This window comes from Aplysia californica, unplaced genomic scaffold (genome assembly GCF_000002075.1).
Source record: "Aplysia californica isolate F4 #8 unplaced genomic scaffold, AplCal3.0 scaffold00191, whole genome shotgun sequence".
In the NCBI taxonomy this organism is placed as follows: Eukaryota; Metazoa; Mollusca; class Gastropoda; order Aplysiida; family Aplysiidae; genus Aplysia; species Aplysia californica.
The window spans coordinates 1,027,204-1,037,284 of record NW_004797461.1 but is presented as its reverse complement, the minus strand read 5'-3'; the positions used below and the strand labels follow the sequence as shown (position 1 = coordinate 1,037,284).

The following is a 10,081-nucleotide window of genomic DNA, read 5'->3' as shown; positions in this document are numbered from 1 at the left end:
TTGCAGGTTCCTGCCGGGCAGCCTGGTGGAGTCTGAGCACAAAGTGATGCTGCGGCTGATGCTGGTGATGCTGTGCTCGCCCGCCTACATCCGCAACCCGTACCTGACAGCCAAGCTGGTGGAGGTCCTGTTTGTGCTGCAGCCCAGCATCCAGCCTAAGACGGAGCAGCTTAACTCGGAGTTGCTCATGTCGGAGATCGCTGTCAACAACCTCGTGCCCTCGCTCATGAAGTTCTACACAGGTACGGTCTCACCTGCCTAACCTACTTTAATGGCCACCTGTCCAAGACAGTCACCCGTATGAAAATTACCACTTCCTATACACTCCTCCCAACGTTTAAAAGAATTTAAAATAAGCAAAATTAAATGTTTCACTCAATTTTGTTTGAAATTTAAGATTTTGATATTTTTCGGAGATGTCAGTTGATTTTCTTTATAATGACAAATGAAACGCCCCCCCCCCCCGGTTGAATTTTATTTATTCAAAATAGTGTTGAAATTGGTGTAAAGATGAGTTACTGCTGTTTAATTTTTAGAAAATATTTATTTATTTATTTACTCTCCTAAGACACCCCGTATTTACCTTGCTGCAGCAATTTTCTCTTTTCGGAGATCCATTAATTGTTATTTTAACTTCATTTTATCTTATCAATATCACAAGCATAGCTGTCGCCACAACGACTCATCCACAAGCGATTAGAATTTTTTGATCAAAGAAAAGGTTTGGTAGTTTTGTTTTTTGGGTTTTCTTTTCTTTTTTTGGTTTTTATTATTGCCCAATTTGGAATTTCCCCTTCTGTCTCCTTCTGCCGTGTGCAGACATTGAATCGACCGGGGCCAGCAGTGAGTTCTACGACAAGTTCACCATCCGTTACCACATTAGTATTATCTTCAAGACAATGTGGACAATGCTGGCACATCAGCACAAGTTTATGGAGGAGGCCACGTGAGTACAAACACGCTTCTATCTCCTCCCAGCTGCTTTGTTTTCTTGTCTGTTTGGTTTTATGTTCTTCAGTAAGAAGGCGAATTTTTAAGTATGGTTTTCCTGCATTTGTATATTTTTAAAGTTATGAAGACATTTTCAATTGGTGGTTTTTCTCCCCTCTTTCCTATCCATCCTCCATCATCCTTATATCTCCCCTTCTTCTTTTTTGTGTTTGTTACTCTCTTGTAACACCTCAACTCTTAAGCACTTATATGACCTATTGTGTTGCAAGTGCCGTAAAGCTGTTACTAGAAAAAATGAAAGATATTTTTGAAAGCAATAAATGTCTTCGATAAGTTTTTGTTTTTGTAAAGGTGAATACTGTTAAGTCAATACCATAGATTGTTTTTGTGCTTGGACTTTTTTTTTCTTTGCAACTGGTGCATGTAGTTGATTAGACGGTGTGCAAGGAAATGACGAGGGTCATGTGCTATATTCAGTCCTTTTGTGCCTCTTCAGCAGAGGTCGCCAGTGGGTGGTTGAGGGGAGCTGCTGGAAAGTTTTTTCTTTTCTGTCCCTCTGTTGTTTCTGTCAGTCTGTCTTTCATTTTTCGTGCACTAAATGACTTACTATGTCGATGGGCTTCTCTTTACTCAAACTAAAAGGAAGCCTTTGTCTTTGCTGTTATGTCCTTTTTCTCTTACTTCTTGAAACCAGTATCTTTACTTGGCTTTGATTTTTCTGTCGCCCGTTTCCATATTTGATCTCTCTTGAGGTTTGTACCTTAGAGGTTGACCTCTTTTCCTCTTTCAATTTCCTAATTCCCCTCGGAGGAAGCAGTGAGGATCATTTCTCTCTCCTTCTCCCTCCCTCACTCACTCTCTCTCTCCCCTTCTCTCTCGCTCTCTCTCTCTCTCTCTCTCTCTCTCTCTCTCTCTCTCTCTCTCTCTCTCTCTCTCTCTCTCTCTCTCTCTCTCTCTTACTGCTGTCTTTCAGCAACACCCCTGATCTTCTGGAAAGAAAGATCTACACCTAGCCTTCTAGAACAAGGTCCCGTGTGCAAGATGCGCACCTTAAAGATCCCTTGGTGGTCTAAAATCGATGAGTATGCTTCGGCCGCCACCCAGGCCAAATTCTAAATTTCCTACCTACTGAAAATGTTTAATGTGTCTTGCACGCTCATGTGACCTTATCCAGTTGCAAGTGCCATAAAACTCTTACCAATAAAAATATTTTTAAAAATGTCCTTCTCTCTCCTTCTCCCTCACTCTATCTTTCCATCTCTTTTTCATTTCAGCTCGGGCAAGCAGTTTGTGCGGTTTGTGAACATGCTGATGAACGACACCACCTTCCTCCTGGACGAGAGCCTGGACTGTCTGAAGCGCATCCACGAGGTGCAGGACCTGATGGACAACAAGACCAGGTGGAACGCCCTCAGCAAAGTAAGTTAGCCACCTGTGTGCCCCCTCCTCCCCTCCCTCCTTACAGGTGGGTGGGCGGGTGGTTGTACAAGGGTGCTCTGCAGGAACTTCATTAACCCCATTCACCATCCTTCCCCCTCTCTCTTTCTCTCTCTCTTTCTTTCTCTGTCTGTCTGTCTGTCTTGTCTGTCTGTCTGTCTGTCTGTCTGTCTGTCTGTCTGTCTGTCTGTCTGTCTCTCTCTCTCTCTCTCTCTCTCTCTTTGTCTGTCTGTCTCCCCCCCCCCCCAATTTATGTAATTCTATGATGTGCTGTTCCTTATGCAGTTGCGAGGTGGGTGGTTGGCGGGTGCTCTGGTGTGGTTTGCTTCTTCTTTCCTATCTAACATCTATCATCCTTATCTCCCCTTCTTCTTTTTTATGTTTATTACTCTCTTGTAACACCTCTATTCTTCTGGCGCTCATATGACCTTATGCAGTTGCGAGCGCCGTAAAACCTCTACTAAAACAACAAACAACAAGCAGTTGCGAGCACTGTTAAACCTCACTAAAAGAATATAAAACATGATGTGCTCTGCATCAATTTATGTATTTTCCGAGTCATATTTCATAATGTGTGGATGAATGTGCCAAAGGCCTTTAAAATCGTTGAAATCATCTAAAAATCCTACCAAAACAATTTTTCTCTATCTCTCTTCTCTCCCCCCTCTCTCTTGTCCCCTCCCCTCTCTCTCTCTCTCTCTCTCTCTCTCTCTCTCTCTCTCTCTCTCTCTCTCTCTCTCTCTCTCTCTCTCTCTCTCTCCCTCTCCTCCCTCTCCCTCTCCCTCTCTCTCTCTTCCCCCCTCCCCCTGTCTCTCTTCCCCCCCTCTCTCTTTCTCTCTCTCTCTCTCTCTCTCTCTCTCTCTCTCTCTCTCTCTCTCCCTCTCTCCCCCTCTCCCTCTCCCCCTCTCTCTGTCATGAACAAATCAGGAACTACATTAGGCACATCTTCCATCTCTCTCTCTCTTTCTGTCTCCCTCCCTCCAGGAACAGCAGCAGTCCAAGACCCGGCAGCTTTCCTCGGACGAGCGCCAGTGCCGCAACTACCTGACCCTGGCCTCGGAGACGGTGGAGATGTTCCACTACCTCTCCACCAAGATCATCGACCCTTTCCTCGTGCCTGTGAGTCGGGATAACAAAAGTCCATGTGGATAGTGGGCGGGTGGGCAGGTGGGCAGGCTTGGTTCTTTAATGTGGTTTGCCCCTTCTTTCCTATGAAAATATCTTTTGGTGGTTGGTTGGCGGGTGCTCTGATGTGGTTTGCTTCTTCTTTCCTATCGAACATCTATAGTCTTTATCTCCCCTCCGTCTTTTTTGTGTTTGTTACTCTCTTGTAACACCTTTAATCTTCGGCATTTATATGACCTTATTGTGTTGCAAGTGCCGTAAAGCACTTGCTAAGACAAAATGCCTGCGAGTCGGGCTAACAAAAGTCCTTGCGGGCGGGCGGGCGGGCAGGCGGGTGCTTTAATGTGGTTTGCTCCTTCTTTCCCTGAAAATATTATTTTCTGATATGTAACCTTTTTTAAAATATTTGTTACTCTCCAATAGAATCTCTCATAATCGTTGGTGCTTGTTTGACCTATGTGTGTTGCAAGTGCTGTAAAACTCATACTGAAACTAAGCGAAAGGTGATTGGACAAGTGTATCTTGTTCACTCGTTCTCTGTCTTAATCTTGCAGCTGTTCACACAAGCATGTACGTGTACGCACATACGCACGCATGCATACGCACACACGCTCCTCTGCTGATACCCCACCCTGTTGTCCTGTGGTGTACACACATGCTCACACTCATACAAACACACACACACACACACACACACACACTCACACACAAATAATACACACACAAATAACAACCCTATCATCTCGTGATGTCACACCCAGGAACTGGCGGACCGGCTGACGGCCATGCTGAACTTCAACCTGCAGCAGCTGTGTGGGCCGAAGTGCAAGAACCTGAAGGTGAAGAACTCCGACAAGTACGGCTGGGAGCCCAAGAAGCTGCTCAATGTTCTCACCGACATCTACCTGCACCTCAACTGTGAGGCCTTCGCCAAGGCCATCGCTAATGACGAGGTGAGATGTTTGTGTCATTACCAGAGAGTGTGTACAGTTAAGTTTTGGTAAATTAGGTCACTGACTCTTTGCTGTGTGAGACGAGATGTGTTGGGTTACCAGAGTGCGCAGCTGCCCAACATTACGTGTTTGGCTCAGTGTGCTCTCAGACATCTACCTGCACTTCAACTGTGAGGCCTTCGCCAAGGCCATCGCTAATGACGAGGTGAGATGTTTGTGTCATTACCAGAGAGTGTGTATAGTTAAGTTTTGGTAAATTAGGTCACTGACTCTTTGCTGTGTGAGACGAGATGTGTTGGGTTACCAGAGTGCGCAGCTGCCCAACATTACGTGTTTGGCTCAGTGTGCTCTCAGACATCTACCTGCACTTCAACTGTGAGGCCTTCGCTAAGGCCATCGCTAATGACGAGGTGAGATGTGTGTGTGTGTGTGTGTCTGTGTGTGTGGATACCAGAGAGTGTGTAGTTTAAGTTTTGGTAAATTAGGTCGTTGCTGCGTGAAGTGATGTTATGTGTTTGGCTAATCTACTATAGTGTTTGTGTGTGTTAATGTGTGCATGTTTTTGAAGGGCCAGGATTTCGCCAAGGCCATCGCTAATGACGAGGTGAGATTAGTGTGTCAATACCAGAGCATGTATAGTTTAGTTTTGGTAAATACAGTATAACACGGATAGCTCGAATTTGTCTGGACTGGCCTCGGTAGTTCGAGGGATCCGTAGTTCGAGGGATAAAAAAGCAAAAAAAAATACAACCCAGGACCGCAGGCGCAGTTCGACGAATGCGTGAATTCGAGTCTTCTGTGTTCGACCTATCCGTGCTGTACTGTAATAAGGTCATGAACACGTCAGGCTGCTAACGCTGTTCCTGTTTCCATGCAGAGATCGTATCGCAAGGAGCTGTTTGACAATGCCATGGACTGCATGGTGAAGGCTTGCATCAAGACCCCGGATGAGGTGAACACGTTCAGGGAGCTGCAGGGCAGAGTGGAGGCCTTCCTCGTGCAGAAGAACAAGTCCGAGATGGATTACGGCGATATACCAGACGAGTTCAAAGGTACGCTATATATACAACTTGCTATATTAATGCATTTATTAGTTTTGTTATTAGTATTATTATTACTATGCCTTCCTGGTGCAGAAGAATAAGTCCGAAATGGACTACAGCGAGTTTAAAGGTACGCTATATACGACTTGCTATATTAGTGCATTTATTATTATTATTAGTATTATTATTATTACTAGGCATTACTGGCGCAGAAGAACAAGTCCGAGACGGACTATGGCAATATACTGGACGAGTTTAAAGGTACACTATGCAAGCTTGCTATATTAATGCTATTATTACTATTATTATCAGCATTATTATTACTATTATTATTATCATTATTGTTATTATTCCTATTTTTTGGCACTTATGTGATCTTAATGTGTTGCAAGTGCCGTAAAACTCTTGCGAAATCTAAGATCACTCCCTTATCTTTCACTCGCACCCCCGTGCAGATCCGCTCATGGATACGCTGATGGAGAATCCGGTGATGTTGCCCAGCGGGAACGTCATGGAGCGGGCCATCATTGTACGTCACTTGCTCAACTCGCAGAATGACCCCTTCAACAGACAGCCATTGACAGAGGAGCAGCTGGTACCAGGTGAGGGTTTGTTAGTGTGTGGGTTTGTGTGTGTGGTGGTTGGTGCGCGTGGTTTTTGTGTGTGGTGGTTAGTGGTAAGGCCATCATCGTACGCCACTTGCTCAACTCGCAGAACGACCCCTTCAACAGACAGCCATTGACAGAGGAGCAGCTGGTACCAGGTGAGGGCTTGTTAGTGTGTGGGTTTGTGTGTGTGGTGATTGGTGTGCGTGGTTTTTGTGTGTGGTGGTTAGTGGTAAGGCCATCATCGTACGTCACTTGCTCAACTCGCAGAACGACCCCTTCAACAGACAGCCATTGACAGAGGAGCAGCTGGTACCAGGTGAGGGTTTGTGTGTGGGGTTCTGTGTGTGATGGTTTGTGGGTTTATTTTGGTCAAGTATATTTCTGTTTGCTGGGATGTGTTGTGTCCCTCTCAGCCCAGGTTGGTGCCTGCAGGTAGGATTGGAGCAGACCGACTCCTAAATGGTCTAAATTATGTTGATGGGGATGCAGAACATTTACAGTGTTAGTGGTTGGCAGATGCGCTGGTGTGGTTTGCTCCTTCTTTCCTATCAAACATCTAACGTCCATATCTCTAGTCCTTCTTATTTTGTGTTTGGTACTCTCTTGTAACGCATCTAATCTTTGGAACTTATCTGACCTTACCTATTGTTTAGCAAGTGCTGTAAAACTCTTACTAAAACTTTCAAAAAACCATTTACGGTTAAAGTTAGAATTACTCAGACTAAAATGTCACTGTTGTCATTTGTTTAATTCTTACTTGTAGTGTGTTAGTAAGCGCTGATGTGTTTTGTTTTTTACTGCTTTCCTTAGGTGTGTATGATTGTTTGGTTGTGAAAGTTCTTCTTTATGTGGTTGAAGTGGGTATTTTTGTTACTGTGAAATGTTTTATCTTTGGTGAATCGCTCAGTGAACATGTGGTTGATGTAAAGCGCTCAAAGATATACTCGTATGGGATGGAGGCGCGCTATGTAAATTCGATCTATTATTATTATTATGCCCGACATGAAACGGTGATGGCAGCATCGAAATGTCTTGCTCACTATAATGTTGTCAATCTTTTTTTCTTCTCTTCCTCAGCCACAGATCTCAAGGAGAAAATAGACGCGTGGTTGGCGGAGAAAAGGAAATCCAGCTAAATCTGTGCAGCCTGCTGGTTGGCTTACTAGCTCTAGTGTGGCTCTCCGAGTATGTGTGTGTGTGTGCAGAGTTTGCGAGTATGAGTTTGTGTGTTTGTGTGTGCGTGCACAGAGTTTGGGTGTATATGCCTGTGGATGTCAAATGTGCATGTAGATATCAAGTCTGTGTGTGTGTGTGTGTTTGAAATATATGTGTGCGTATTTGAAATGTATGTGTGTGTGCATATGTGCTTTTCGGGTGATTGCATATGTGTATTCATGTGAGTGCATATAAAGATTTATGTTGCGCGATAATTACACGGGTGAATCTGATGGATGTGTGTGTGTGTGTGTGTGTGTGTGTGTGTGTGTGTGTGTGTGTGTGTGTGTGTGTGTGTGTGTGTGTGTGTGTGTACGTACTTGTGTGTACACTACACAGTGGGACTTTCAGAGCCAGTAGAGAACTATTAACAAGGAGCTGATGTGATTTCCCTGGGTTTTTTTTCTCAAACCCTTAAACAAAGTTGTGGTTTTTCAAAGCATGAAGCTTGCTCGGTCTCACCCTGGTTGTTGCAGCATTCCTTTTCTCCACTATATCAGCCTGGACTGGGAGTCGGAAGAAAGTCGTCGTCTGGCCAAATTAGGAGGAAGCCTGGAGGAAATGTCGTTTGAAGCTCTTAATAACTTTGTCAGATAGTGTTGTGATGCTATGAGCTGTCTCTTCTGGATGTTGCAACAGCGATGCAGTTTATTGAAGTATTTGTTGGGTATCTTTAAAAAAAAAGGTGCAGGTGGTTAATGGTGGTTAATAAACATTCTAATGTATGTAGTAGTTTGCTTCTGCTACTTCTTTTGCATTTTGGGATCTGTAGCTCTTATCTGTCTGCTTCCTGGTGAAATGGGGCTGTTGCCGCGCTCTCCTTGTAGAATGCAAAACTTGATTTGTGAGAAAGTAACGTTTTGAGATTCTTTGATGTTTAGGATATGTTGTGTGTCTGCTTGATCAAATGTGTGCCTGCTTTTATTTTTTCTGCGACTTTTCATGTCTCAAGCCCCCCCCCCCTCCATCTCCTCCGCCCACTCAAACAATCATTTTGCGGTCTACAGGACCGTATGGCAGCTTCAGAACAAAAAGTCGATGGATTGTCAGAAGAGTTGTACGTGCTCCCCAGTTTTTGGCCTACAGATGTTTCTATAGATTTCAATCGGCTGTATTCCTGTTCCCATTCTGTTCTTGCAGTTATGAGAAGGCCGGGCAGTTTCCATCATGTTGCAGTTGGCACCTCGTGTTTTGGTAGTGGAGACCGTTCCAGTTTTCTGTCTCTCTATCTCTCTCTCTCTCTCTATCTCTCTCTCTCTATCTATCTCATTCTCTCTCATTATCTCTCACTCTCTTTCTCTCTAGTTGTCCTTTGTTTGTTGGAGAAAACTTGGTGCCAGTAATCGTCTGTATGAGTTCTTCCTTTCTAAAGTTTTCTATTTAGTTTTCTATTGTATGTATGTGTCGTGTCTGTTTCTGTCCGTTTCCGTCCTTTATTATTTTTGTTTGTTTGAAAATACTCTTTTCTCTAAACGGATAGATTGTTTTTTCTTTCCGAAAAGGAATTTCACTCTTGTTTAGGGAGCAGGAAAAATAGTAATGATTGATTCTTCTAACATCTCATCCCTCCCTGGGTGGCTTGAACAGTGTGTATTCTTACTTATATAGACAGATATTTTCTAATACTTGCGGATTACCTTAGCAGTTGCGAGCGCCGTAAAACCTTATACTATACTACTACTACTACTTGCGGATTTTTATTATCAATATCCCTTTTTTGGCGAGCTCTTATCTGTCCCCGTTGTTTTATGCAAGAAAAATTTTGAAAAAACGGAAACTGAGCCCAAAAATGTGAAATTATGCGATTGTGTTAATTTTAACGAAGAATGAATGATAAAGGAAAATAATCAAAAATTATAATTATGCAAAAAATGATCAAATTTTGCTAAATTATGTGGGGTGCATAAAACCACGGGGACAGTCATATGACCTTATACTTTTGCTGTGGCGAGCTCCGTAAAACTCTTTTACTAAACTAAACTTCCCTTTGTTGGTGTTAGGTTTGTGGAGTTCTCAATCTCGGGACTACCGCATTACCCTGCATGTTGACAGAAAATCACACATCCATTACAGATTCTCCTGTAAAATTGCGACAACTGCGTTATACACTGTACTTTTAAAGATGACGGCAATGTTGCGGATACCCTGTCAACAGCTTACGTCTCCCACGTTTACAGCACTGGGCACTGGTGTTTTTAATAAAAGCTGTGACTTTGAAAGTTTTATAATGGTGGGAAGGGACTTTTGTGGAATATGTTCTGGTGGACTGTTTGATTTGTTGTGGGTGTGGGAAAGGAAAGATTTGTGCGAGTGAGATGGTTGTTGTGTCCACATGTGTTTGTGGGATAAGTGTTTGGGTCTTGGTTTCTCCTATCTGTTGGCTGGAGTGTAGGGCTGTGTTAAATTGCTTCTGGTCTCTATGTGCGTGTGTTCTTGTGTTCATTTCTGCATTTTTTTTTTTTATTGATGATCATACCAGCTCAGCGTCTGGTGTGGTATGGGCAAGATTTGACTGCAGTACCCCCCCCCATACAGCCCCTCTCCTCCCAAGAATCTACTCCACCACTTCAGTTTCAAACAGAATGGAGCGTGAAGATGAATGAACAAAATGATTAGGAGGGGGTTTGCTGTTCTATACTTCTGCTCGTAATCTCTTCGAAGGCTTGCGATTTTATCTTTTTTCCTCTAGATCACCCGCGTTTTTGTCTCACTCCTTGGAGCGAGTTATCACTTTGCATTACGTTTTAGG

General features: G+C 43.6%; 1 protein-coding gene across 1 annotated transcript in view; it reads left to right on the top strand.

The window, feature by feature from the left end:
• LOC101864391 (ubiquitin conjugation factor E4 B) overlaps positions 1-9,160 on the top strand; it is a gene marked incomplete in the record, with an annotated part of 32,966 nt that extends 23,806 nt beyond the window's left edge. The window contains 8 exon segments of the mRNA XM_035969888.1: positions 7-242; positions 820-946; positions 2,226-2,370; positions 3,373-3,507; positions 4,275-4,466; positions 5,344-5,518; positions 5,965-6,111; positions 7,195-9,160. Of these exon segments, the coding sequence (XP_035825781.1) occupies positions 7-242; positions 820-946; positions 2,226-2,370; positions 3,373-3,507; positions 4,275-4,466; positions 5,344-5,518; positions 5,965-6,111; positions 7,195-7,253 (1,216 nt within the window).
• Between the last annotated feature and the right edge of the window lie 921 nt (positions 9,161-10,081).